Consider the following 27,673-nt stretch of genomic DNA (forward strand, 5'->3'; position numbering starts at 1 on the left):
ACTAGGCTAATCCTCTGCCTTGCGCCACTGGCACACAGGGTTCTAGCCCTGGTCGGGGCTCCGGATTCTGTCCTGGTTGCCCCTCTTCCAGGCCAGCTCTCTGCTGTGGCCAGGGAGTGCAGTGGAGGATGGCCCAAGTGCTTGGGCCCTGCACCCCATGGGAGACCAGGAGAAGTACCTGGCTCCTGGCTTCGGATCAGCGGGGTGCGCTGGCTGCAGCGCGCCAGCCACAGCGGCCATTGGAGGGTGAACCAACAGCAAAGGAAGACCTTTCTCTGTGTGTCTCTCTCTCACTGTCCACTCTGCCTGACAAAAAAAAAAAAAAAAGAATACGCACAGGAAAAGAGAGATGTACCTGGTCCAGGAACATATCCAGACAGTGGAGAATTATTCAGCCATGAAAAAGAATGCGTTTCTGATGAGACGTAGACCCAGTGTGCGCGGTGAGGGAAGCTGGTGTGAAGGCGCTGGATGTCGTGCCGTGGCAGGTGGACAGGTGGACAGGTCAGAGAAGACCGACCCACGGAGGATGTCCCGAGGAGGAAGAGCTTGATGGGTACAGGGGCCAGCAGAGAAGGGGCGGCTGCTCACAGCACGGTGTTTGTTTTCATTCTAAATCCAGGTAGCAGTGATGGCTGTACCACTCCATGACTATAACAAATAAAAGTAGACTAAAATAAATAAAAGCAAGACTGGCAGAGAGTTGCAGGACTGTGCCTCGGGGAACAGAGAGCCGTAGGGAGTGCCCTGACTGGCAGCCGGGAAGCTGATGTTCAGTTCAGAGTTGTTTGCTGCTTAGCCCCTCTTCAGTTCTCTCGCTCTCCTGTAAAACAGGTGAGGTGAGCTAAGCTGCCTTTATGATCATTTGCAGGCCTGGAATGTGATGAGGGCGCCAAGTGCAGACAGTGGACATGGGCCAGGGGGGCCGGTGCTGTCTGTGGGGCGGGTGCACAGCTGGACAGGAGGTCACTGCCACGGGACATCTGCTCCTGGCTGTTCTCAGAATGAGAGCACCGGGGGTGGGGGTCGTGGGAGATCTCAGGAGGAAGAGGATGACATGGGACTCCCACTAGGAAGCTGGAACTTGATGTGCAGTGAGGAAGGTTTAGGGTAACTTGGGGAGGAGACCCTTTTCTCTGAGGAGTGCCATCTTCCTCCTCCGCACAGGGGCTCCTGGGTCTGGCAGGGCAGGGGACAGCTCTCCCGCCCCCTGCTGCTTCTGTCCTCCCTGCCGGGCCAGGGCAGTCAGGTTCGGGCTTGGGGCTGCCTTGGCCGCTTGCCTCCAACAGCTGCCCTCTGCCTCCCTCCTGCCCTCCCGTCAACAAGAGTCGCCTGAGATGCCCCTGGGTGGGGTCATGCTGAGAATCGCCGTGAGCAGGGATCTCCGGTGGGGGCACTGGCGGTCCACGGTGGACAGAGGCAGAAATGCGGGTGATCCCAGGGAGTGGAGAAGACAGATTGGGGCGGGTGCAGGGGCAGTGGAGATGGGGTGGCGGTGTTTGGACACCACTGTCGCCAGAGGCCGGCATGACCACATTGTGTAGGAAGGAGTGGACCACAGGGGAGGATGCACTGCCAGGAATAGGGCATGTGTCTGAAGGCCTCAAGGTGGCGATGAACTTCACCTCCCTTATTTTTTTAAAGATTTATTTATTTATTTGAGAGAGTTGCAGATGCTGAGAGGAAGAGATAAAGAGAAAGACGTCTCTGGCCGGTGCCGTGGCTCACTAGGCTAATCCTCCGCCTGCGGTGCTGGCACCCCAGGTTCTAGTCCCAGTTGGGGTGCTGGATTCTGTCCCGGTTGCTCCTCTTCCAGTCCAGCTCTCTGCTGTGGCCCGGGAAGGCAGTGGAGGATGGCCCAAGTGCTTGGGCCCTGCACCTGCATGGGAGACCAGGAGGAAGCACCTGGCTCCTGGCTTTGGATCAGCGCGGTGCGCCGGCCATAGTGGCCATTTGGGGGGTGAAGCAACAGAAGGAAGACCTTCCTCTCTGTCTCTCACTGTCTAACTCTGCCTGTCAAAAAAAAAAAAAAAAAAAAAAGAGAGAGAGAGAGAGAGAGAAAGGTCTCTCATCAGCTGGTTCTCTCCCCAAATGGCTGCAACAGCCAGAACTGAGCCAATCTAAAACCAGGAACCAGGAGCTTCTTCCAGATCTCCCATATGGGTGCAGTAGCCCAAACACTGGGTCATCTTCCACTGCTTTCCTCGGCTACCAGCAGAGAGCTAGATCTGAAGAGAGGTAGCTGGGACTAGAACTGGTGCCCGTATGGGATGCTGGCACTGCAGGTGGAGACTTAGCCCACTCTACCACAGTGCTAGCCCTGAACTTGGTCCCTTAAAGGAAAGATGAAGAGGTTCGGCAAGGAGGGTGGCATGGAGAAGACAGGGCTCCAGAAGTGGTCAGGCCCGGTCCTGGGGCGCTTCATGTGCTGTGGCCAGCAGTTGGGAGGGTGCCGAGTAGGGGCCTTGGTGATACCCGACCCTGGCGGGAGACCATCACAAGGCTGCCACTGCTGTGGTTGGCTGCATGTGAGCTGCAAGGTGAGCTCAGGCCCGCGGCACCGGCGGCTCGAGGTGAAGAGGATCGCAGATCCCTCCAGAGCGGGCTGGGCCCTGAGTCCCCTCCCTTTCTTCTTCCAGAGGCAGGCCAAGTACTCCGAGAACAAGCTCAAGTGCACGAAGGCCCGCAACGACTACTTGCTGAACCTGGCAGCCACCAACGCGGCGATCAGCAAATACTACATCCATGATGTCTCCGACCTGATCGATGTGAGCGCCCCCGGGGAGCCTGGCACTGCCCAGGTCCTCGCCCAGGCTGGCCTGGGTCCTTAGCTGCCGTGCAGGGGTGGCCAGAGGCCTTTGCAGCCTGCTGGAGGGGGCGGGGGGCTGCTGAACCACGGGTGGGCCCTACACGGTTCTCTCGGGCACAGTCGCATGTTCAGCACCACCTGCCCATGGGCCCTCCTGCTCTGCTGGGTTTGAGGGGTCTGCGGGGTGTCCCATGCAATGCGTGCCCTGGGGGTTCCACCGTGGTAAAGGAGGTGTTAACGCGCAGCAGAATGGCACAGATCAGCTTCCCGTGGGGGTGGAGTCAGGCGGTTTAAACCAACGAGGAATGAAACGCTGGTCCCTGAGGACCACGCTGGGGACAATGGGCCTGGTGTTCTCTCCTTCCTGCACAGATGGGAGTCCTGGCCCCTGGCTGCTCAGTCCAGGATCCTGAGTGGCTGGTGGATCCTTGCCCACCGGCCCTGGGGTGTCCTGCTGGGCAGTCAGAGATTCCCTCTTGGCAAGAGAGGGAGCTGCTTGGCCTCCGCAGTGGCCTGAGGCCAGACCCCTCCTCTCTCCTGCTTCTGGACTCTGATTTGTATTCTTTCAGCCCCATTGTTAGTTCAGTATTTGTTGAGTTGCTACTGTGGTCTATGACTTGAGAAGCAGCTGTGGGCAAGAGCCAGTGGCTTAGTCCTCATGGGACTCACCCCACAGAGGACGCATTCTTGGGCAATCCCAGTGCCAGGTGCCACCGTGAGGGAGGTGAAGGAAACATGGACCCTGACCCTAACTCTCAGTGAAGGACATCAAGGAAGACTTCCTGGAGGAAGTGACTTCTAAACTGAATCCAGAAGGCAGAGGGGTGCACTCGCAGAAGCCTAAGAATGAGAAAGGCGGCCGAGGAAAGCTCTTAGCTCCCTTCTGAGGGCACTGCGTGGTCTGGGGTATGGGGCAGTGTCCAGAGGGCACCAGGCCTGCGGGTGGATGGCTCTGTGGCCTGGGCACTCACAGATATGCTCCTGTCGTTGCCTCTCCCCAAGTGCTGCGATTTGGGCTTTCACGCCAGCCTGGCCCGCACCTTCCGGACCTACCTCTCAGCGGAATACAACCTGGAGACCTCGCGCCACGAGGGGCTGGACGCCATCGAGAGCGCCGTGGACAGCCTGGATTCCCGGAGTGACAAGCACACAGTCATGGACATGTGCAACCAGGTCTTCTGCCCGCCACTCAAGTTCGAGTTCCAGCCCCACATGGGGGACGAGGTCGGCCTCCCCGGCAGCCTGCGCTTGCGCTGTGTCCTTTCTTGTTTTCATTTTTTAAAAATTACTTATTAATTTGAAAGAGAACGAGAGAGAGAAACGATGAGTTGGCTCCCATCCACTGGTTCACTCCCTGAAGTCCACAGCTAAATCTGGAAGCTGGGGACTCAAGCCAGGTCTCCCACGTGGGCAGCAGGAACCCACCGGCCCGAGCCGTCACCTCTGGTCCCCAGGGTGTGCATCAGCGGGAAGCTGGGATTTAGAACCGGAGCCAGCATGGAGCCCAGGTGCTTTAATGTAGGGTGCAGATGGCGTAACCGCTGGGCTCAAGCCGCTCCTCAGGCACGTGTGTCATAGCCTGTTTTCTGTTGTTAACACAAGTCTGGATAACTTATAAAGAACAGTACTCGGGTGGCTGCTGCCTCTGGAGGCTGGGAAGTCTGGGTGCGTGGCGCTGCCTGCCCCGCCCCCACCCCCCCAAGAGCTGCCACCCACCTGTCTGAGGTGCCTGCAGGGCTCCTGCACAGATCCTGGCTCTGTTCTGAACATTTGAAAAAGGGAGGCAGGGCGGATGCTTGCCCCCAGCCCCAGCGTAGAGCTACTGGTCAGCCCAGGGTCACAATCCTGGACACAAATGGCCGCTGGGCTGCTTCTCCCTCTTGGAGCAGGGGACCCAGGCCTGCCCCTGGACTCCAGGGAGCTTAGCCACCACCTCGGCACCCTGCACCCTGCTCAGCTTTGCCTGTTTTCTTCGTGTGCCAAGGGGTGCTGATGCTCCTGCCTCACCCCACTGCCCCCGTGCAGTCCTGCGCCCCACCCCCACTGTGTGGCTGCTGCTGAGCACTGTCCAGTGTGGTAGTGGGGGATCACTGGCTCAGTCTGCAGAGGCATCCGGTCCCTTCAGGTGTTCCCGGAAGGGGTGGGGGCTAAGGTACAGCCAGATGAAAGCGTAGGGAGGATGGTACGGTTGTTACTCGGCATCCAGACGGCAAAACGCTCCAGTCCCTTATGTGACACGGTGTGGCACCTGGACAGAACCTGCACACATCCTCCCGTACCCCGTCCGTCATGCCATGTAACACAACGTGCATGCTGTGTGATGTGCTGTCGTTCTGCCCTGTTGGTTAGGGAGTAACGATAGCACACACACTCGCGCACGCTGTCTGCACCTGTTCAGTCCAGAGGCAGTGGTTTTCCCTCTGTGTTTTCGGTCCGTGCTTGGCTGGACCTGTGGGTGTGAGCCCCCTGGGTGTGGAGGCTGGCCGTGCTCTCCCACAGGGGAGGAGGGGCTCACAGAGCCACCACCTGTGTCTTCCGTGGGGTCGGCAGTGCTTGATGCAGCCGCCTGCATCTTGCTTCTCCCAGGCGCTCGCTCTCTTGCCTCAGCTCCCTGCCTTGAAGTCCAGGGCTTGGCTCTGCTGGATGAGGTCGCGTCCAAGCTCTTAGTGACCCCTTGGGTGCTCCACAGACACGGAATGTGTGACTGGGAGGCAAGAGGGCGGCCGCTGGGCAGGAACAGTTGGGTTCCCGTGGGGCCCTGCGTGCGAGCCACGTGCCTCAGGCTGGGGTCTTCACCTGTCCGAGGGATGTTAAGGACGGGTGAGTGGGCTCGGCAAGCACAGGTGGGGCTGTGTCTCTGCAGGTATGCCAGGTCAGCGCCCAGCAGCCCGTGCAGACGGAATTGCTCATGCGGCACCACCAGCTGCAGTCCAGACTGGCCACGCTCAGGATAGAGAATGAGGAGGTGAGTGGCCCCTGCCTGCCCGGGAAGGGGTCTCCCCCGCGGCAGCCTGGCCCATCCTGTCCTGGGGAGTCCACTCCTGCTGTGGAACGCGTAAGGCTCGATGGTTTACCTGTCAGAGGGGGTGTCGCACAACCCCGAGAGCCACTCTCCCCGGGAGTCCCCAACAGCCTGGGGCAGAGCTCACAAGATGCTGGGGGAAGGAAAGATGCGAGAGGGCGGGGTCTGTGCCCGCGGCGATCCTGAGCAGGTGCGTCGTAGGTGCAGAGGGGAGACCCAGGGCGGGCTCCACAGGATTCGTCTGGCTGCTGAGGTCAGAGGTGGCTCCTCTGGCTGTCTCAGTGCTGGTTTCTATTTTTGGCAGTGGGGTTTCTATTTTTCTCATCAGAAGTAATGGTGGGCATTTGAAAATTCACGGAAAAATAAGGGAGTGGACAAGTCTTACCCTGCCCAGCACCCCCTCACACACATGCAGCCAGGGGCCCGGATGGAAATAGTGGCTGTGGCCGCTGCACTCCAGGGTGGACTGAAGGGACCACGTGGGAAACACCTGACCACAGCCTGGGCACCTCCCTCCAAGGAGGATGTCAGCCAGCCAGAGTCTCCAGGAGGCAGGACACCAGGGTGGGGGAGGAGCCACCCATGGTGTGGGCAGCAGCTTTATCCTGGGACGTGCAGTCAGGTGGGAGGTCCTGTCTTCAGAGCTCAGGAGGGGGCCTGGGCAGAGAGGCCAGTGCACTCTGTGTCTCCGGTAAGGACAGATCTGGGACAAATGGGACAGAGCGTGGCCCAGGATGACAGTAGTCACAGCAGGGCTGGGGGTGGCCGTCTCGAGCCACGCTGTGTGTTTGTGTTTCAAATCTGGCAAGACACGGAGATACCAAGCATTTTCCTTATTCCTGTGTGCCCTTCGTCTTCCCCTGGAGGAGTTTGAATTGTTTATGTGGATCATAACATGAATGGAATTCAAACTGGAAATGAGGTCTGTAGAAAAGAGAGTGGAACAGATCTTCTCCACGTGGGCTGTTAACGGCTGTGAATCACCTGGTGCTGAACCTGAGTGGGTCTGCATTCGGAAGGAGAATGCTTCACCCCGCAGGTGTTTTGCTGAGTCGTATTTATTCAGGTGTTCGTTGAGCTTGTCTTCATGCTGGCACTGCTCTGGATGGAGAGTAAACGGGGTGAACCTGACAGTGTAGTGTCCCCTCCCCTGGAGCTCGTATCCCAGTGAGAGAAGACAGATTAAAAACTGTGACACTAAATGAAGCAAACCAGTGAGTGAGTGAGTGTGCATGAGAGGTGCTTCAGAAGGGTTGTGGAAATGGAATTGAAAGAGAAGTTTATTTTGGTGTGAAAAAAAATTTGTAAGAAGTGGACACACACACACACACACACAGTGGGGGTAGGGGAGAAAGAGAGAGAGAGGGAGGGAGGGAGGGAGAGAGAGAGAGAGAGAGAGAGAGAGAAATGTCTTCCACCCACTGGTTCGCTCCCCCAGTCACTCCAACTGCCAGGGCTGAAGCCAGGAGCCAGGAACTCCACACAGGTCCCCCATGAGGGTGCCAGGGGCCCAAGCTCTTGGATCATCATCCACTGGCCCCCAAGATGCGTTAGGAAGGAGCTAGATTGGAACTGGAACAGCTGGGCCTTGAACCAACACTCCAGTAGGTGATGCAGGTATCCCAAGGGGCAGTTTACCAGGCTGCACCATGGTGCCTGTCCCCAGATTTCTGAAATTCATGCATATGAGCGGTCTTCAGAAAGTTTATGAGAAATGAGTGTTCTGGAAAAACGGTGCAGGGCTTTCAAGATTTTTTGCACCAAAATCAACTTATCTTTTAATTCTGTTTTTCCACAAAACTTCCAAAGTACCCTCATATTAGACAGTGATAGACAGTAAGTTAAGACATCAGAAGGGGCTGATGTCACCAGGAGGGGACATTTAAGCTGGGGTCTGACTGACATCAAAGAGACTTTGAGACATGGATTTGCACAAAGGTAGACACGGCTTTCCCCGTGGCTCTCTAAGTGTGGGTTCTGCCACGTAGGCACAGCTCAGGGTGGTAGTGAGGTCGGGGCGCCTGTGCCCTGCTTGTGTGGCCTTGGGTGGTCCCACCTGGCTGCAGGAGAGAGGTCGAGTCCACCTGAGCAGCCGGTGCCTCCGCTGCCAGCTTCACAGAGCTCCCCAGGGATGGTACCCAGGAAGTTCACCGAGGGAGAGTGCTGCCCACTCCAGCCAGGCTCTGCCCCTCCCTCCTCTGAAGGAAGAGGACTTAGGGTTCCATGGTACCGACCGTATGCAGGGGAGGAGCCAATCTGGGGCTGCAGAATCAGGCCAAGAGAAGCAAACCTGGAAGCTTGCACCTAGTTCTTCCCCGCATTGTCCAGGGTTCTGTCTGGCCGAAGCAGGACAATGAGATGGCCTTTGATTCGACCCACCTGGCACATATCAGTGTAATGGGGCCATCTGTGACTGCGTGTGTCCTGCCCACCTCCTGGAGGCTGCACGGAGAGGTGGGGGTCGAGTCACCGTTAGGAAGGGACTTTGGAGTGTCCCAGTCATCTGGAGAGCAACAGTTGTGTCCGTGTGCCATCTCCCCAGGTGAGGAAGACCCTGGACGCCACCATGCAGACCCTGCAGGACATGCTGACCGTGGAGGACTTCGACGTGTCCGACGCCTTCCAGCACAGCCGCTCCACAGAATCCGTGAAGTCGGCTGCCTCCGAGACCTACATGAGTAAGATCAACATCGCCAAGAGGAGGGCCAACCAGCAGGAGACCGAGGTGTTCTACTTCACGGTGAGTGGCCGCCCGACCCAGAGCCCACCGTCTGCAGAGTCCTGGCCCAGGAAACAGGAGACAGTGCAACCACAGAGGTCACTTTGACCAGTGTGGCTTGGTTTTCCAAAATGCAGAGAGTGAGTTACCAGTGAGAAGCAATGGCATTGACCTTGGCTGGCAGTTACGGAAATTTTCCTGCTCTGGGGAGAACAAAACAACCCAGAGAAAGAGAGAGACAGAGACAGAGACAGAGACAGAGACAGACAGAGACAGACAGAGAGTTGTATTCAGTTAGGTGAGACAAGAATGAGTAGCAAGCCTCAAAGTATGCTTTGGGTTTGGGGTTGAATTCTGTGAAATTTGGGGGTATGCACTTTGGAGACAATGACATTGACAACACAAGAAAATTGCTCAGGGGTTGCCAGCCCTTTGTGGAAGCTTCAGATTAGTCACTTTCCATTTGGCCAAGGACAGGAAGGGACAAAGCAAAGAGGACCTGGCTTTGGATCAGCACGGCTCTGTGGACTGTTGAGCGCTCGAGTTGTCCAGGCCCTTCAGCCCTGCATCTGCTCAGCTGTGTCCCTGCCCAGCAGTCACGCGGGCCCCTTGGAATGTGCTCGGGGCTGAGAGCCCAGCCCCTCCCTCCCAAACAGACCCTTGGAGTTGCGGCTGACGTGGATAGCACCACATTTTCCTTTATCCTCCTTAGCTTCCGACAGCTCCCTCGCCAGGATTTCTGGCCGCTGACGTCGGCTTGGTTCTCAGGGGTGATCCAGAGGAAGCTGCTTCCACATGACAGCCGTGCCCTGGCTGCGGGGGGCCGGCCGGGTTGTGGTTTCTGCAGGCTACACGCACAGTGCTCTCTGCCCTGCCTGGGGAGCTTGGGGATGAGTAGCCTCAGTGCCCAGGACCACCTCTGTGAACACGTTCCATTTGCAAATGCTTCTTTCTTTTCTTCTCTTTTTTATTGGAAAGGCAGAGAGGGAGAGAGGGATGGAGACAGAGGGAGGGAGGGAGGGATTGATTCCCTGCAGGAGTCTGATTACAGAGAAGAGCAGAATTGCACCCCCTTCTCTGCTAAACACTTCACATCCTAAGATCACACACCCTGGGAGCGTATGTAAACATCCCAACAGCGTTATTTTTAAAAATTCATGGAAAATGTAATTATAAGATAACTTTTTTTTTGGTGCAAAAAAAAAATTGAAATCCATGCCTCTGTGGAATCATCAAAAGCTTCATGGAAAATAAGGATTATGAGAAAGCTCTGGACTTCAAAGGTTTTTTTGCACCAAAATAAACGTATCTTTGATTTTATCTTCAGCTTTGTTTTGAGAGACAGAGAGGCAGACGAGCAGAGAGCTCGCATCCACTGGTTCCGTCCGCGTCCCCGGATGCCTGCAGAGTTGAAGCTGACGGCTGCGAATGCAGCTGAGGTCTCCTACCCGGGCGGCTGGAGCCTGTTCCCTGGGGCCGCCCCTGTGCCTCCCAGGCTTTGCCTTAGCAGGAAGCTGGAAAGTCAGGAGCCAGAGCCGGGATTGAACCCAAACGCTCTGAGATGGGACAGGGTTGGAGAGAGGATGGGGAGAATAGAGCCAGGCCAGTACCCACCCCTAAACTTAACTTTTAATTCCATTTCCCACCCACCCTTTGAAGTGCCTTTGGGGAAACTACTTCAAAGGTAACTTAATGTCGGCTCCTCTCTCCTCCCTGTGCGCAGCCGTACTAGAGACTGAGTGGTGATGTCCTGGGTTGGGCTCATGTTCCAGCAGTCAGGTTCCCTCATGCCGGGCTCCGTGCGTGGTTCCAGACACTTGGTACCTAGTCTTCCACCTGTTTAGCGATTGGGCGGCCTCTGTGATTCAGGGCATGGCTTCCAAACTTGAAGTTCACAGATCAAGAAAACTAGTAATGTCCCAGGGCCAAGGCTGGAGACGGAGTTGTTGAAAATAAGCAACTGTGGTGCCGTTGACTGAACGGCGCTCATTTAATCCCTTCACAAGTCCAGTCATTCCCACATCAAACTTGATCTTGTGATAGCCTTGCCAAAGCTCTCATTGAGAACCGCAGTTGCTGGGGACAGCATTCGGCACAGCGAGGCAAGCTGCGGCTTCTGATGCCAGCATCCTGGATGGGAACGCTGGTTTGAGACACAGCTGCTCTGCTTCCGATGCAGCTCCCGCTAACGCATCTAAAAAAGCAGCAGAAGACGGCCCCAGTGCTTGGACCCCTGCCACCCAAGTGGGAGACCTGGATAGCATTCCTGGCTCCGGGCTTCAGCCTGGTCCAGCCCCAGCCATTGACGCCGTTTGGGGAGTGAACCAGCAAATGCAAGACCTCAACCTTTCTCCTTCTCTTCTCTCTCCTCTTTGATATTCTGCCTTTCAAACAAACAAATTACTAACTAAATCTTTTTAAAAAAGATTTTATTTATTTATTTGAGAAGTAGAGTTATAGAGAGAAGAGAGAGACAGAGAGAAAGGTGTTTCATCTGTTGGTTCACTCCCCAAATGGCTGCAATGACAAAAGCTGAGCCGATCCGAAGCCAGGAGCCAGGAGCTTCCTCCGGGTCTCCTACATGGGTGCAGGGGCCCAAGCACTTGGGTCATCTTCTGCTGCTTTCCCAGGCCCTAACAGAGAGCTGGATCAGAAGAGTAGCAGCCGGGACTCGAACCGGTGCCCATATGGGATGCCAGAGCTGCAGGCAGAGGCTTAGCCTACTACACCACAGCACTGGCCCCATAACTAAATGTTTTTAAAAAAATCTATCACATGCCATCAATGAAAAAAAAATCCATATCTAATACTGATATGTAATTTCTGATAATAGATTTAAAAAAAAAAAAAAAAGAAAACCCACAGTTGAGCCACACTGTTTCTTCTGAGAGCACTCTTGGACCTTGTCAAGGACTAAAGCAAAGCTGATGTGTGTGAAGGATCCTGTGCTATCCAGACACTCACCGTGCGCCCTGGGGGCCTCCTGTGTTCACAGAGTTGAGGGGCTCTGAGTGTGGGGGAGGGCTAGCAGCAGGCTTAGTTCACCTTGGCGGTGAAGACAGAGAGATTTGAGTAGCAGAAGCACAGAATCAAATACAGCTCTCCAGTGTCCAGGATCAATGGCCCTAATATGTTACATCACTCTCTCTCTCTCTTTTCAAATGTATTTATTTTCATTTTTTTGAAAGGCAGAGAGACAGAGATCTGTCAACTGCTGGTTCACTCTCCCCCAATGTCTGCAACAGCTAGGGCTGGGCCAAGTCGAAGCCAGGAGCCCTGAACCCCATCTGCAACAGCCAGGCTGGGCCAGGTCAAAGCCTGGAGCCCTGAGCCCCATCTGGGGCTCCCAGGAGGGTGGCAGGGACCCAAGTACTTGAACTGTCACCTGCTGCCTTCCAGGTGCATTAGGAGGAAGCTGAATTGGAAGGGGAGGAGCTGGGACTTAAAGCTAGCACTCTGATAGGGATGGAGGCCCCTAAGCAGTGGCTTAACTGCTGCACCAAATGCCTGTCGCATTCTCGGTACTCAGGTTACTCTCCTGGGTGGCAGACACCCCTCAGGATTTCATGTTGTGGTGGTATTTGGGGTGTTTTTAGGACAAAATTTTCCTTTTAAGGCACACGCCAGTGTAAGGTGGTTGCGTTCTTTCTTCCGTCGGCTGCATGGGTGAAGCTTGGAAGAGCTAGGCCAGTGTCCGGGCCCACGAGCCCTAGGTGCACTGGGCACTCACCTGTAGATGGGACCTGAGGCCCGAGTCAGGGTCGCCGATTGGGATTGAGCTCCCATGAGCAGCCAGGAAGGACACCCCCAGTCCCTGCGGACCCTCAGCCCTGCTTTATCCAGCGGATTCTGGAGCACGTGATACAGCTGAAGGTGGACGCCTCCCCAGAGGGCCTCAGGGTCAGTGGTCTCCACGCCAGGCATGCCCCTGAGTCATCTGCGATGTTGTTTCTTCTTTAAAAAGGTTTTTTAAAATTTTACTTATCTGAAAAGCAAAGTTACAGAGGGAGGAAGGGAGGGAGAGAGAGAGAAAGAGGGAGGGAGGGAGGGAGGGAGAGGGAGAGAGAAAGCAATCTTCCATCCACTGGTTCACTCTCCATGTGTCCACAACAGCCAGGGCTGAACCAGGCCAAAGCCAGGACACCAGGAGCTTCTTCTAGGTTTCCCACGTGAGTGCAGAGGCCCAAGCACTTGGGTCACCCTCCATTGCTTTCCCAGGGACTTTAGCAGGGAGCTGGATGGGAAGTGGAGCAGCCAAGAGATGAAACAGTGTCCATACAGAATGCTGGCATTGCAGGTGGCGGCTTCACCCACTGTGCCTCGACACCAGCCCCTGGGGTGTTGTTCCAAACTCAGGCTCTCAGCTGCCACGTTCCCTGAGGTGGGGCTCTGGGACCTTGAGTACTGCTGGGTCTCTGGTCCTCCCCAGAAGGGAGATGAGGATCCCGGGATGGAATCTGTGTTGTGACAGCACCCCCTGCTGGTTACAAAGGCTGGGGTCTTGTGGGTTCAGTCTCAGTGGACACAGACATGTGCAGCCCTCACCCAAGGCCCCACAGTGAGTGCTGCAGCCCCAGGCTCATGTCCATCTGGGTAGAGGAGGAGAGACGCTGTCTCCCCATCTACAGGCCAAGACTTGGGGAGACCCCAGCCTGTGTGTTTGCGAAGCGTGGAGTCCTCTGCAGATACAGAGTGGAGTGACTGCTGACATCTGAAGGTCAAGAATGACCATGGAGAAGTGGACACCCAGCCCCCTCCATCCCAGTCGTCCCTGGCCCCACGCCCTCAAGATGGGCCCACGTGAGGCTACCCAGCATTGCCTCTCCAGCACCGCCGCCTTCAGCCCTCTTGCAGAGTGACGAGGTCTACCTGGAGCCTGCGGGCTCACTTGCCCGCCCGTACGGAGAGCACCGGCTGGGGCAGCAGAGCAGAGCTGTCTGACAAGGGAGCAGCGGGTGTGGGGCAGCTGTGTCTGCCCTTGACCTTGTTCTCAGAGCTTCAGCGGTCGCCGTTCCGTGTGCTCACACAGCTCCTTCACACACAGCACGGCCACTTGCTGCCCACCCTGGGCCTCTGCTCAGGGCTCCCCTCTGCAGCGAGGTGTCCCCGGGCTCCCAGACCACTGTTCCTGCTTGGTTTTCGTCCACAGCTATCTTTATCGTTTCTTTCCCCACCTCACCCCCAGAACGATGGGATCCAGTGAAATCTGAAGCTCCTCACCCGTGCCAGAAATGAGACGGTTGCGGATCCCACCGCCTCTCGCCGCGGGGCTCAGCAGGGACGTGTCCCAGAGCGCCACAGCGGGGGTGATGCGGGAAGCTGGGACCTGGGCAGGTGTGGCGGAGGCCCAGACCGGCTGTGGGGCGGGGCCTGTGTTTCTGTTCTGGATGTTTCTGCTCCAGAGTGCACAGAGCTTGGCAACGCCTGGCCCTGGAAGGCCGCCCACAGCTGGTCACGGTGCACGGCTGACCTCGGCGAGACGGTGGGCAGACCGTTCTCCTGTGCTGTCCTTGTCTCCCCGACAGCCTGCGATCTTCATTCAGACACAGCCAGCACCCTCTTCCCCCGGAGCAGGGCCTGGCGTGAGCCACACTTTCTCTGGCTCCTGACACGTCCCACAAGGCGCTGGCCTCACCTGCACAGCCTTGTGACATTCCCATCTCTGTTGCCCTTGGCCTGGAGGCACAGGGGAGCTCTGATGACTAAGAAAGCCTTGGCTTTGGTTCTGCCCGAGCCGCTGCCTGACAAAAGCCTCGTTCACAACCTCCTGGCTTCCTTTGTGCTCCCAAATCCTGACCTGAAGGCCCAGGGCCCTGCGAGGCTGGACAGTGGTGCAGAGCAGGCCCTGAGGCCTCTCCTTCCCCACTCCAGGTGTCTTGATGGTGACCTCACCCCCGTGACCTCTGTGACCCAGAGGTCGGTTGTTGCAAGCGGCTGGCAGAGGCTCCAGCCCGTGGCCCTGCCGTCTGTGACTCCTCTGTGCCTTGTGTCTTGCAGAAATTTAAGGAGTATGTGAACGGCAGTAACCTCATCACCAAGCTCCAGGCCAAGCACGCCCTACTCAAGCAGACGCTGGGCGAGGGTGAGTGTGTGCACAGACGCTGGGTGAGGGTGAGTGTGTGCAGGCCCTACTCAAGCAGACACTGGGCGAGGGTGAGTGTGTACACAGACGCTGGGCGAGGGTGAGTGTGTGCACAGATGCTGGGCAAGGGTGAGTGTGTGCGTGTATTCGCAAGGCTTTCCGCTCTGTGGTCCCTGAGGGGGCTGGCCAGCAGAGAGGGAGGCTTAGGGCAACTCACGGGTTGGGAGGTTCCCAGTCCAAGATCGGGCAGCCCCGTTAGTCTGGTGTCTGATGAGGCTGGGGGACATGTGCAGAGGGAGGACCCCACAGAAGCCAGGAAACAGTGAGAGCAGCCGGGCCTGCAGGGCAGTCACACCCACCGCCTCACGGGAACCACCTTCCAAACACACCGCCAGGGATTTCGAGTGTCGGCGCTCCTGGACCCCACAGTTGTGTCAGGTCTCTGCGCTGAGTCCTTCAGCCATAAGCAGTAACGACATAGACGTCAGCATGAACTGGGGTGGAACCCTGTTCCCCACTGCGTCCTACTGTGGCCCCTTGAGCTGCTGAGGGGCCCAGGCACTTGGAGGCCTGGTATTGGGCCCACCTGTCAGGACAGAGCAGGCTGGAGTGTCACCTTGTGTCACACCACGGAAGCCCCAAGTCCAAGAGGGTTCATGCATAACATTCATTAATTCCTAAGAAACCACCGGAAGTCTGACTGGGAGAGACATGAGGGTGACTGGTGGCATCCCTGGGGCACGGGATGAGTGTGCAGAATTTGCAGCAGGAGACGTTTCACTGACTTAAGTTGATGCAGTTCTTTCACACTGGGTGAAGGGGGTGTGGAGAAATCAAGCAAGATGAAGGGTGCCCAGCATGCGAGCTGATTGGCCCTTCTGACTGTCAGTCTCTCCGTGTGCTTGGCCCTCCGTTCAGTAGAGCACAGTTCTCAGAGAAGGAGAGGGAGGGGTACCCCCTTCCATGTCATCTGGGGCTGCTTGATATTGGGAGCAACGATCAGGAAATTTTGAAAACAGTTGAGAAATGTGGGGCCAGTGGAAATTTTTCTTCTTTTTAGTGAAATGAGTGTCTAGTGCCTCCCTTTCTCTAAGGTTTCTCTCAACAGCGTGGCTCAGAGAGACCCAGCCTTGAGGAGACAGCAGCCCTTTCAGGCCACCTTCTCTCAGAAGTGGGGTTTTGAGGGATCCCAGACACAAGTCAGAACAAGTCAGGTGCCTTGCAGATCGGCAGCCCTTGTTACAAAGGACGTCCCTGGCACATCCTGGGACCGAGAGCCCATGCTCGCGTCTGCCCTAGGCTCCTCCTGTTTCATTGTCCTGGCCAGAGAATTCTTGGATTGCCCTCAGCTCTGGGCCTTAGGTCCAAGCCCTTTCTGTTACTCTGGGGTCTGGGCATTCTGTAAGCCCCACGGCATGCACTCCAAGTGTGGGTGGGCTTCCGGTTCACTGAGGGCCCCCCAGGACAAGCATGCCCCGTCTGTGGAGCTGATGGGACACAGCCTTTTCAGGACAAGGTTTAACAGCCAGTCACAGGGCAGAGAAGCTGCCAGGGCCAAGAAGGGCTGACCTTCCAGAAAATGACTGGGACACCAGCTGGAAAATAGGCCCTTAAGGGCCAGCAGGCCTCGGAGGGTGAGGACAGGGCTCTCTGAGTTCTGATTTGGTTGGACGTTGAGGCGCTGTATCCCTGAAGGCGCTGGTGGTGGGCGTCGAGCTGCAGGGCAGTATGTTAGGTCCTTTCCCGGGGCATGTGTGTGTTGAGTTGTTCTCATGTCCACTCCATGGCCTCAGGTCTTCCATTCCTCCCTGCTCTCCCCGCCTGCCGTCTATCCATCTATGCAAAGACGGTGCTTTGCTGGGCCCTGCAGCACCCACTCTGGCCTTGAAAAGAAGACACACGCTCTGGTCTTTGTTTTAGAAGTCTCTGAGTGTCGACGCTGGGTGGGAGTCAGGAATCCAGAGCTGTGCTGGGTGGGACGCAGGCTGCCAGCCACACACCTGCCCTTGATCTTTTTTTTTTTTTTTAATTTTTATTAATTTATTTGAGAGGTAGAGTTACAGACAGTAAGAGGGAGAGATAGAAATGTCTTCCCTCTGTTGATTCACTCCCCAAATGGCCGCAACGGCCGGAGCTGCACTGATCTGAAGCCAGGAGCCAGGTGTTTCTTCCCAGTCTACCATGCAGGTGCAGGGGCCCAAGCACTTGGGCCATCTTCTACTCTTTCCTAGGCCACAGCAGAGAGCTGGATTGGAAGAGGAGCAGCCAGGACCAGACCCGGCACCCCTATGGGATGCTGGCACAGCAGCATAGGGGCCGCGGCGTATAGGGGCCACGGTGCAGGCCCCTCTGCCCTTGATCTTGAGGTGTAGATTGAGAGGTGCAGAATGAGCTTCAGGGGCCGGCGACATGGTGCAGTAGGTTAATCCTCCGCCTGTGGCGCCAGCATCCCATATGGGCGCTGGTTCTAGTCCCAGCAGCTCCTCTTCCAATCCAGCTCTCTGCTGTGGCCCGGGAGGGCAGTGGAGGATGGCCCAAGTCCTTGGGCCCCCTGTATCCACATGGGAGACCAGGAGGAAGCACCTGGCTCCTGGCTTCAGGTCAGCGCAGCTCCGGCTGTTGTGGTCACCTGGGGAGTGAACCAGTGGACAGAAAGCCTTTCTCTCTGTCTCTCCCTCTCACTGTCTGTAACTCTCTCTCTCAAATAAATAAATAAAATTAAAAAAAAAAAAAAAGAATGTGCTTCAGACTTCCAAGTTAGGACTCACAGAAAAGAATTTTTATGTTGCCACAGTACATACTTATGGCATATTTGGTTAAATGCTTTAGAGAAGTCAACCTCTCCTGTTTGTGATGGAACAAGGACGGAAGCCTCAGCCGTTTTAGGTTCTTGTCATCCCTGCCTTCTTTCAGGAGACCCGTTCAGTCTCACATCCGGTGTTGTTCCCCACCCACCTGTATTTTTCTCCAGGTGTGAAAAGCTTGAACAACCTGTATGGAGAAGTTCACCTCTGCCTACTGCCCCCACCCCCACCCAGCCCACCTAGGATGTACAAAAGCCCAGCCCCCTGGGTCTAGTCCCTCTGCTACAAGTTTGGTCTGTGTGTAGTTGCACCCACCTCTCAGGGTTTATTTTGGAATAAATTCAGCCTGGCTGTGGGTTCGTACCTTGTCTCCTCTCTGCTCTGTGTCCTTTTCCTTACATTTCATGCCCCGTGTGAGGAAGCGCCAATCTGCACCCTTTTCCTTATATTTTGCACCCTTTTTCCTACAGTTTGTCTTTCTGTCTCGTGTCTGGGCTGCTAGAAATTGCCGCTTGCCATGCATTGCTGCTGGACAGCGCTGGTGTGGCTCTCAGCTGGGCAGCAGGGCGGGGAGGGTGCTCTGTGGCTGTCACGATGACCAGGGCTCACACGCTGCTGGTGCGTGTGAGAGAAACCCAGGGATGGGAGACTGTAGTGCACGAGATGATGGTGAAGAGTTTAAGCCGGGGACAGTGAGGCTCAGAGAAAGGCAGTGACTTGACAAAGCTCAGAGCTGATGTGAGGATTAGCACTGGGACCTGGACCTCTGCATTCGCAGGCCGGTTTTGACAGGGGAGGGAAAGACACTGTTTAATGTCTTCCCTTTGAGAGCCACACATTGAGTCCTTGCCATCTTTTAGGGTGTGGCATCCCCAAAGCCCAGAAAGAGGTGGTGTTGTTAGAAGCCAAGTGGCACCTGTAGGGAGTTGCTGGGTCTGAGGGACACCTGTTCTCCCTCACCCCGTGTCTGTCAGGAACGGGATTCTCCCGGCAAAGCCCAGAGTTGAGTCAGACTGCCTGGGATGGAATCTGAATGCTGCCCTGAGCAGGGGCTGGCTGGGCAAAGTGCCCGCCAAGTCTGCTCACCTGTGGCCGCAGGGCTGACAGCGGTGTGCACCTGCACTGTACTGCTTCTTGCACGATTGCACGACCCATGTAGAGACTGTTATCATCATTCAGCCCCAAGGTCCTTGGAGGTGTGGGGTTGCTCTCTTATCCACTTCTTCAACAAGTGTTTGCTGAGCGCATGCTTCGTGCCAGACACTAAGAGGTTGGTGGTACAGCAGCCTTAGGAGTGGACGCAATTCCTTCTCTGGTCACACACAGTGGGGGTCCACTGACAATGGCCCTGTGATGAAACGAACCGTGAATAAGAGGGCATTGCTACGCCATACATGGACAGGATGTAAAGAGAAATGGGATATAAAGCGACAGGTGTCAACTTTACATGGAGGAAGCTTTTCTCAACGTTTAAGCTGAGACCCAGAAGGCGAGGAGAAGGCAGCCCAGACAGAAGCTCTGAGGGCTGTTTGAGGGCCTTGCAGAAGTGTCTGGGCCGGAGCAGGGTGTGCAGGACAGCACGCCAGGTGGACGGAGTCTCTGTGGCTCACTGGGACCGCTGCCCAGGGCACACAGAGCAGAGGAAGAGGTTCGGGTTTTATTTCGGGTGCAGCAGGAGGCTCCTGAGCGAGGGAGAAGACGTGATGTGAGTGGCAGCTTCAGAGTTCTTGGGCTGCTGAGTCAGGATGGATTGCCATGGGACCAGAAAACAGTTACAGAGAAAGCACGCGTGTCCTGGGCTAAGGGACAGCATGGCAACAAAGGGACACACGTGAAGGAGGAGAGGTCTCCAGGAGAATGCTTGGGCTTCCGGCTTGAGCACGTGGGTGGGTGGCGGCCCGTTGACTGACAGATTGAAGACTCTGGCAGGCGTGGGCTTGGGGCGTGGAAGGTCTGAGATGCCAAGAGGGCGGTTGGTGTGGAGTGGGTAAGGCCAACCTGGGCTCTTCTTGCAGTGCAGTGCTACCCACGCTCGTGGATGAACCTCGAGAGCATCGTGTCGCCTGAAAGCAGCCAGGGGCACAAGCACACGTGCCCAGGAATCGCAGTCACGAGCAATGTCTTCCTGAGGGCCCCCTCTGGAGACGGAGGGTGCATTCCTGGTTGTCTGCTGGCGGGTGGGGGTGGGGGGGCAGGCAGAAACGGAAGAGACCATCTGTGAGCACTGGGGATCTTTTGTTTCAGGAAAAGATGAACTTTTCTGGTTAAAACTGTGAACACCCCAGCGTAACCTCCACATTTGCTTTCCTTTGCAGGGGAGAGAGCAGAGTGTGGCACCACCAGGTGAGAGCGGGAGTTCTCTTTGACCTGCTGCCCATGGTCGGGAGTGGGATGGGGCGGGCTGCGCCCAGGGAAGCTGGGACGGCCCCTCACCGGTGTCCCGCGGGGGTGCGAGGTGCTGAGGAAGACACAGCCGCTCTTTGGCCAGCTTTGCTGCTTGCAGCACTGGATGGTGGGGCCTTGGCCCTTTGTGCTGGCTCTGGGGCGCTTTCGGGGCTGCTGGGTGGCAGTGAGGCATCCTGTGTTAGCGGTGTGGGGCAGCGGCACAACAGCGGGGGCAGGCATGAGAGCCAGCAGCCCCGGGCGGGTTGTGGGCTGCTGTTTGCTGCCCACGCTTGAGCAAGGGGCCAAGCATGCGCACACGGAAAGCCTGGCCACTGCTGCTGCTCCCCAGCTTGGCCTGGCGGGCTCTCAGTGGGCTCCTGGGGGGAGCCACACCCCAGCAAGTTGTGCTTCCTCTCCAGCCTGTTCCACGCTGCCCTCGCGCTGTCCCTGAGCAGACCAGAGCCAGAGAACTCCTTCCCCTCGGCCGCAGACGGCTGGCGGCTGCCTTTCCCGCCAGAGCGCAGATCCCTTCGCAGCCCCGCCCCTGTCAGGGGTGCCCAAAAGCCTGTCCCCTTTCAGGTCCCACAGATCTGTGTGTGCGGCCCAGACACCTGCTCTCGACAGTCGTATGGCAGTCAAGAGCTGCTTTTGGCCTTACTTTCTGGACCCATTGTTGTATTCACCGCAGGCCTTGCTGGTGGCCCAGAACCCTGGGAAGCCACTGCCCTGGTGGGGGTGGGGGAGAAGTAGGTGGGGCAGAGGCTCGGGGAGCTCTGGGGTTTGCAGTTTGGGAGGCCCAGCAGAGGGAGGCCAAGGCACTCCGCAAGTTTCGCCCAACAACTTGGGAAGTGAGGGTGACTCACACCAGGTGAGGGCCTCCCAGCACATGGGGCGACAGAGCCTTCTAGAAGCAAACCCGTTATTACTGTGATTTTTCTGGCAAGAGGAAGCTGTCATAGTCCCAGACCAACGGAAGCCACGTTTTATACCAAAGCCTCTGAGCAGCGAGACGCATGGGGGTGATCTAACCGATGCCCAGAGCTTGTGTGGGGGAAGATGGCCTTGGCCGTTCCCTTGGAGGAAGCTGCGGAATGCTTGTTGTTGTTCTGACGTGTTGCGGCCCGTAACCCCTTTGACTCAGGGCCTGGGAAATCCAAGGTCATCTCCCCACCACCACCACCCCCACTGGGACATTCCCTGCAGGAAGCTGCACACCTCCCTGGGTTCATGCCGTCTCCTGGCCAAAGTCACCGGCGACTTTGTGAATAAGCTGCAGGTTCGCTGACCTCCAGAAACGTGGTTGAACCTGGCGAGCTGGTTGCCAACTTGGCAGTGGATTCAGAGTGAATCTGGAGGGCCCTGTGGCGGTGCCTCATGGCTGTGGATCAAACTCCTGCCCGTGGGCACTGTCCCTCTGGACGGTCATTTGGGCAGGTGCCCCCAGCCGCTTCATTGACCCTGGACAGATGGGCCAGCTTTTGCACACAGGCTGCAGTATGTGGTGTTTTTCTCACACGTGAGATCCTTACCCTACTAGAGCACAGATACAGAATTGCCCCATCATTTAGCCTGTGCGGATGCCATAGTGCACTGCGCAGGACAAAGCAAGATGCAGACGTGAAGTTTGATTATTGTGACCCAAACTCGAGTCTGGCTTTCCCAACCCAGGTCGACTTGCTCCTGTGGTCTGGGTTCGAAATAAAGTCGTTGAGACTTTGCCTGAACAGATGTGAGACGTGCACACCCACACACAGCCTCCAGGACTCGGGCTGCCGTTGAAGTGTAACACTGCCACCTCTTGGGATGTTGGCAACCACAGCTATGGGGCCGTCAAGGGACAGTTTTAATCACATCCTTTCCGTCACAGAATGATGTTGAGGCCAACTCCTGTGTTGCCATCTGTTAATTTCTGAAAGGCAGAAAGGGGACATTGGTCTCTGGCTTCTCTTTCTTCCTCTCTGTGGCTTTGTCTGTTCCTGTTTTCCCTGCCTCTTTCCCTCTCCCTCTCCCTCTCTCTCTCTCTTTCCTTTTTGCTCTGCAACTGAGCAGCAGAAGAGATGGAAGGCTTAGGCTGCCCCACTTCCCGTGGCTGAGCTGTCCCCCTGCTCCCCACCTTGTGCCCCGCCCAGCTCTTCAGTAAGTCGCTGTCGTTTGGTATCGTGCGCTCTCGGGATAGCTACGTTTCCTTGTCAGAGTCCGGTCCACGCGCAGGGGACCCCGCTAAAACAGAAGCCCGGCAGTGATTCCAGCAGTTCTTGGCTCTCTGGATTGGGCAGGAAAAATGGGAAAACACATCCTATTTTCCCTTGATTCTACTTTATAAAATCTAAAACAAAAAAAAGAACAAACCAAAAAACATCTTGGTGCTTCTTCCAAGGAAACTCTCCAGTCAGGTACCTCTGATTGTTTTTGGTTCTGGATGTCCAACACCAGCTCCGAACGTCTCCACTCTCGCTGGCCATGGCAGTTCAGTAGATGAGTCAGTGCTGCTATTGGGCGTTCTGTGATAAAAGCACTTTCTCCATTTCATGCCCACATCGGAGCCTTGAGAAGGCAGAGCTGAATTCTGCCTCCGGCCGCGGTCACATTGTGTCTGTGTGACGCTGGGCACTGTTCTTCACCTCCATAGACTCATTCGCCTTGTGCGTAAAGTCATTTAACGCAGTGTGAGACAAGGGAATGATCTGGAAACATCCAGAAACAGAACCTGAAACAGAAGGAAAACGAGGCGACCCTATTGCTAGCCACGAGTGATTCCTAACCCCCAAACTGAGAGCCGATGGCCTGGTGTCCTTTTTGGCACTCTCCTTGGAGTTTGCATTTGGAAATTCAAAAGCAGGTCCATTGTAAGAACCCCCCAACACCACCACCACGTACACACATCCTTCCAAAATCAATAATTTTGCAACTGAAATGACATGGACTTAGCTAACCAAATTGACGTGGAGCCAAGATGGTCTTGAAATAATCTTGCCTGCTGTTTCCTCCCAAACTCTTGGTTTGTGCTGTTCTTTTGGTTCTGTGGTTTGGGTAGCATGATCTTTGGATCCAAGTGTGTCTTTGCCCATGCAAGTCCTAGAGTTGGCAGCGTTTGCTCGGTATTCAAACTCCTGGGAGGTGCGGGTGAGAGTTCTCTGGATAGCAGCGCTCCTGAGAGGCTGGCACCAGGGAGCCAGCAGGTGCAGGCCCACGGACCTCATTTATCTCTACTGTAGCACAGCCAGGGCATTTCTTGCCCATCAAGGAAATCAATCTGGACCTGGGGCCCAGGTGTTGGTTTGTCATGTGTGGCCATTGTTTGTGCTTTCCAAATTTTGGACCAAGCCAGTTGCAATGAGCTGCCCTTCTGGGTCTGGGGTCCTCCCTGGAACCTCAGAAAGACCCTTTCCCCAGAAGGAGGCAGCACCGTCCTGCCCACTTGGGTGGTGAAGAGAGCAAAGCAGCCAGCCCGGGGTGTGCATGGTGAGCGGCCCTGGAAACGGGTCCGTGTTCGTGGCTGTTTCCCTGCTCCGGGTGACCTGTGTGTGGTGTGCTCCCCTCCTTGTGGGCCAGAGTGGAGCCCTGGGAATGGAGAGCTCAGAGCAAAGCAAGACACTTCCAGGCTGACCCCAGGGCATGAGCTCATGGGGAAGAGGAGTCCTTGACCAGAAAAGACAAAGTTGCCTAAGGCTCCATGGCCGGGTAAGAACAACCCTGGACTTGGAGCCAGAGAGGCTTGGCTGGGGGCCTGGCTCTGCCACTTGTCCTGTTTGGGCTTCAGTTTCTGCCCCTGTGAAATGGGGCAGCACATGCAGTGTTAGACAGGACGTCACGCATGGCAGTGGGTTGGAAAGCACTTGGTTAGAGAGCAGGGACAGTGCCACCATCCTGGGTCACCAGGGACTCCCAGAGAAGCTGTGGCCTCCCTCCTGGGATCAGCTTCTTCATCTCTGCAATGAGAATAGCAATTGCCAGACCCATAAAGCCAGGAAATAAAGTTAATCCAGTGCGCTGGACATGCCAAGAGGTGGTGACCAGTTTGAGAACAGCGACCTTCCCAATTGCGTTGGCAAGTCTCTTGCTTTCTCAGGCTCCCAGTCCCATGTCTCTGCCCTTATCCCGCTCCATCTGGTCAGCTTTGCAGATGCACAGCCTCCGAGTGCTCCCCCCACCCCCGACTTGTGATGTGAAAGTCTCTCCTGCTTGACATGGGGAGGGGGGTGACTCTCGGCCCCCGAGGCCTTCAGTGGGAGCCCTGGGACCCAGCGGGTGGGGCAGGGCTCCCATGTGCATCTGTGTGCCCTGTGGCGGGTGGCGAGAGCACCGTCCCCCGTGGCACGTTTACATTGGTTGCTTTCTTGATTCCTTTGTTCCGTTTTCCCCCAGGCCCCCCTGCCTGCCCCCCAAACCACAGAAAACGAGGAGACCTAGGCCTCTCTCAGTGTATAGCCATAAGCTCTTTAACGGCAGTATGGAAGCGTTCATTAAGGTACTTGCTGGCGAGCCGCGGAGTCCGCGAATGCGCCCGATGTAATGGCAGCCTCCCTCCACCATTGTCCCCTCGGCCGCCCCGTGGAGCCGGTCTCCGGCTGCAGCCCACGCCAGCTTCCGTGAGGACCCCTAACCTGAGCTGCCTTGCCTCTGACCGGTTGCCCTAAGTGCCTCTGTGGTGCTCAGGGAGTGATTGGAGCTGCCAGGCGGAGGTCACGCCCACAGAGGCTGACTGAGGGCCAGGCAGAGACGTGCAGGCCCCTACTTCCCATCCATGGCTCCCGAGAGGGGAGTGGCTGAGAGTAAAGCAAACCCCGGTAGGGACCAGTGTTGTGTATGAGGGAGGGTGTTTGCAGTGGAAGTCGCACCAGCACAGGAAACTCCCCGCTGCTGGGCAGGAGACTTCCACCCATCTCGATTTCCTGGTGGGTGGTTTGGGAGCAGGGAGAAGAGGTGAGGCTGTCCCCGTAGTGTTCTAGGCTAGCCTTGACCCTGCAGCCAGGGGAGTTTCTCTCCTCTCCTCGCTTCAGTGCAGAGGTTGCAAGGACAAAGCTGTCCTGGACGCAAGACCCAAGGGCCAGGGGAGTTGAGGCTGGAGCTGCACAGAGCCACAGGCGGGGGAGGAAGGGGAGATGTGTTCTTCATGCCACTGGGATCGCACAGGGTGGTCTCTGTGTTTGAGAGCCTGCCTGCCTCTAAGGATGAAAGGCTGTTGGGCCTTCCTGGCGGTTGTGAAGTTGTGGCAGCTGCCCCTGTGCCAGCTCTCTACCCTCTGTCCTCAGCGGGGAGCAGCACAGACTTGTAGGACAGAGAGGGCCTGGACTTGCACTGGCCCCAGGCGTTGGGGTGGGCAGGGACGGCCGACCTGAGTCCCAGGACTGCCCCTGCCTGTTGGCCGACTTGTGGGAGAGAGAGAGAGTGGGGACAGGGGGATGTGGGAGAGTGAGTAGGGCCCAAGTTGGGGTGGCCCAGGGCCAGGGATCAGCACGGGCTGTATCGCAAGACCTAAGGGGCATGAGGCGTTGAGGACGGCCAGGAACAGGGGGCCTGAGTGCGTGTGGAACTGTGTGGGGTGTCCAGGGCCATCGCTGGAGGGTGGGCTGTGCCCAGAGCTGTCGCCTGCCTCTCCGCGTCCTCTCCTGCAGTACTGTGCCGTCCTTCCCCTTTGCCCTAGCGGCCGCCTCCATGGCTGAGAGGGGACGGGGGCTGCTCCGCCCGTGAGGAGCTCAGAGCGGAGCTGCGGACATTTCCCATGCAGGAGGTGGAACGCGTCGGGTGGCGTGGGTGCTGGCGTGGGTGCTGGCTAGGCTGTCCCCCAGAAGCAGGTGCCTGCTCTGAGTGCCAAGGGCTGCACTGTGGGGCAGTGGGAAGGAAAGGCGGGGAGGGCTGGGCCAAGAGGAGCCCCCGGAGGGCAGGCGGCGGGAGGGGGGCTTGGGCACAGGGACGCCTTCTGCTTTTCCACATTTGCAGTCAGGATACTTGGGAGCAGTCAGCTCCCATCTGACTTGAGACGAGGAGCTCTGAGATGAAGCGTTCTCTTCATGCAGAGGTCCCACAGTGTGTGACTGTAAGGAATTAACCTTACTCCTCCTGGCTAACACGTCCCAACTCCAAGGTGGCCACCCCAGCAGCCACCTTCTCATTCTCATTCTTTGCCCATGCAGACAGCTGCCTTGTGGCCAGTCTTCTGTGGAACCCCTAACCTGGCCTGCATCCATGGCACCAGAACTCTGGGTGGGAATGGACACCCTGGTCTTTGGAGTGAGAGCTCCATCTCGGCTTTGCCACACCCCTGCAGGTGCAGAATGCAAGAGGGATGTGCCAGCCCCCAGCAGCTGGGAGTGGCTGCGTTGCTGGAACAGTGGCCTTGGGTCGCACGCAACCAGTGCATCTGAGCGAACTTGCTGGGGATGTGTCCTGGGAGCTGGTGCAGGCGGGCTGTGGCAGGCGCAGTCTGACTCTGCAGCGCTAGCGGCTTGCGGGGAGCAAGAGGGAGGTGTGATCCCAGCTCACCCCACCACTCCCGAGAACAGAGGTTAGTTTGCTAGTCTACAGCAGTCTCCCTTATCCATGGCTTAGCTTCCCGTGGCCTCAGTTACCTGTGGCAGCCGTGGCCTGAACATGTGAGACAGAGCACTCCAGAAAGTGTTTTCTATGACTTTTTTTTTAAATATTTATTTATTTATTTATTTGAAAGAGTTACAGAGAGGTAGAGGTAGAAAGAGAGAGAGAGGTCTTCCATCTGATGGTTCACTCCCCAGATAGATGCAATGGGCTGCAGCTGTGCCAATCCAGAGCCAGGAGCTTCCTCTGGGTCTCCCACATGGGTGCAGGGGCCCAAAGACTTGGGCCATCTTCCACTGCTTTCCCAGGCCACAGCAGAGAGCTGGATGGGAAGTGGAGCAGCTGGGTTTGAACTGGCGCCCATATGGGATGCCGGCACTGCAGGTGGCGGCTTTACCTGCTATGCCACAGCGCCTGCCCCTTACGACTTTTATTGTAGGACATTGGTCTAGTTGTCCCATTTCACTGTTGGTGGTTGTTCATCTCTTACTGTGCCTCATTTATAAATCACACCTCATCACAGGTGTGTGTAGGCTCAGGAGCTATCCGCAGTTCCAGGTATCTGTGGAACCCCGTGGTGTGTCCCCCACGGCAGGCTGCCACACCTGTGACGAGACTCTTGTCCACAAGAATGGGAGGATGGTGGATAAATATGTTGTGGTTACATTTATGCATGTCTAGGACTCTGCTCCAGTGAGCCCCTTTTAAAGTCCTTGGTTTTTTTTTTTTTTTAAGTTCTCCTCTCCAAAAGCATGTGGCCCCACTTTCATGTCAGGGTCAGATTCAAAGCCAGAGGCCCCCGCTGAGACCAGGAGAGGGTCTACACTTAGGTCTGTGACAGGGGATGGGGCAGCAGCCACATGTGAGTCTGGGACGGTCACTGTACACTCATACACAGATACATACACATATACACACAGTGACACACAGATACACATACACTGTTCACAGTGACACACACAGATACATCCAGTCACACACAGATGTACACAGAAACTCATGGTGACACACACGGTACACATATATAACTCAGTGACACAGATACAGCAACACACAGATACACACATAAACTCATGGTGACACACACAGGTACACATATATAACTCAGTGACACAGATACAGTGACACACAGATACATAAACTCATGGTGACACACAGGGTACACATATATAACTCAGTGACACAGATACAGTGACACACAGATGTACACAGAAACTCATGGTGACACACACAGTACACATATATAACTCAGTGACACACTCAGATACAGTGACACACAGATACACACATAAACTCATGGTGACACACACAGGTACAC

At 56.4% G+C, this 27,673-nt stretch overlaps 1 protein-coding gene across 5 annotated transcripts in view; it reads left to right on the forward strand.

Annotated features, from left to right (window-relative positions):
- Nucleotides 1-27,673, forward strand: part of SRGAP3 (SLIT-ROBO Rho GTPase activating protein 3) — a 247,013-nt gene that overhangs the window by 178,779 nt on the left and 40,561 nt on the right. For 3 of the 5 annotated variants that reach the window (XM_070051214.2, XM_089306737.1, XM_089306736.1), the window contains exons 6-12: nucleotides 2,640-2,768; nucleotides 3,812-4,033; nucleotides 5,673-5,774; nucleotides 8,374-8,571; nucleotides 14,548-14,632; nucleotides 19,752-19,779; nucleotides 21,871-21,957. In XM_070051214.2, coding sequence (XP_069907315.2) covers nucleotides 2,640-2,768; nucleotides 3,812-4,033; nucleotides 5,673-5,774; nucleotides 8,374-8,571; nucleotides 14,548-14,632; nucleotides 19,752-19,779; nucleotides 21,871-21,957 — 851 coding nt within the window. Of the gene's footprint in view, nucleotides 1-2,639; nucleotides 2,769-3,811; nucleotides 4,034-5,672; nucleotides 5,775-8,373; nucleotides 8,572-14,547; nucleotides 14,633-19,751; nucleotides 19,780-21,870; nucleotides 21,958-24,186; nucleotides 24,290-27,673 lie in introns of all 5 variants that reach the window. The other 2 variants (XM_070051215.2, XM_070051218.2) reach the window with 2 other exon arrangements.

This window comes from Oryctolagus cuniculus, chromosome 10, assembly GCF_051225735.1.
Source record: "Oryctolagus cuniculus isolate XC-2025 breed Fujian yellow rabbit chromosome 10, ASM5122573v1, whole genome shotgun sequence".
In the NCBI taxonomy this organism is placed as follows: domain Eukaryota; kingdom Metazoa; phylum Chordata; class Mammalia; order Lagomorpha; family Leporidae; genus Oryctolagus; species Oryctolagus cuniculus.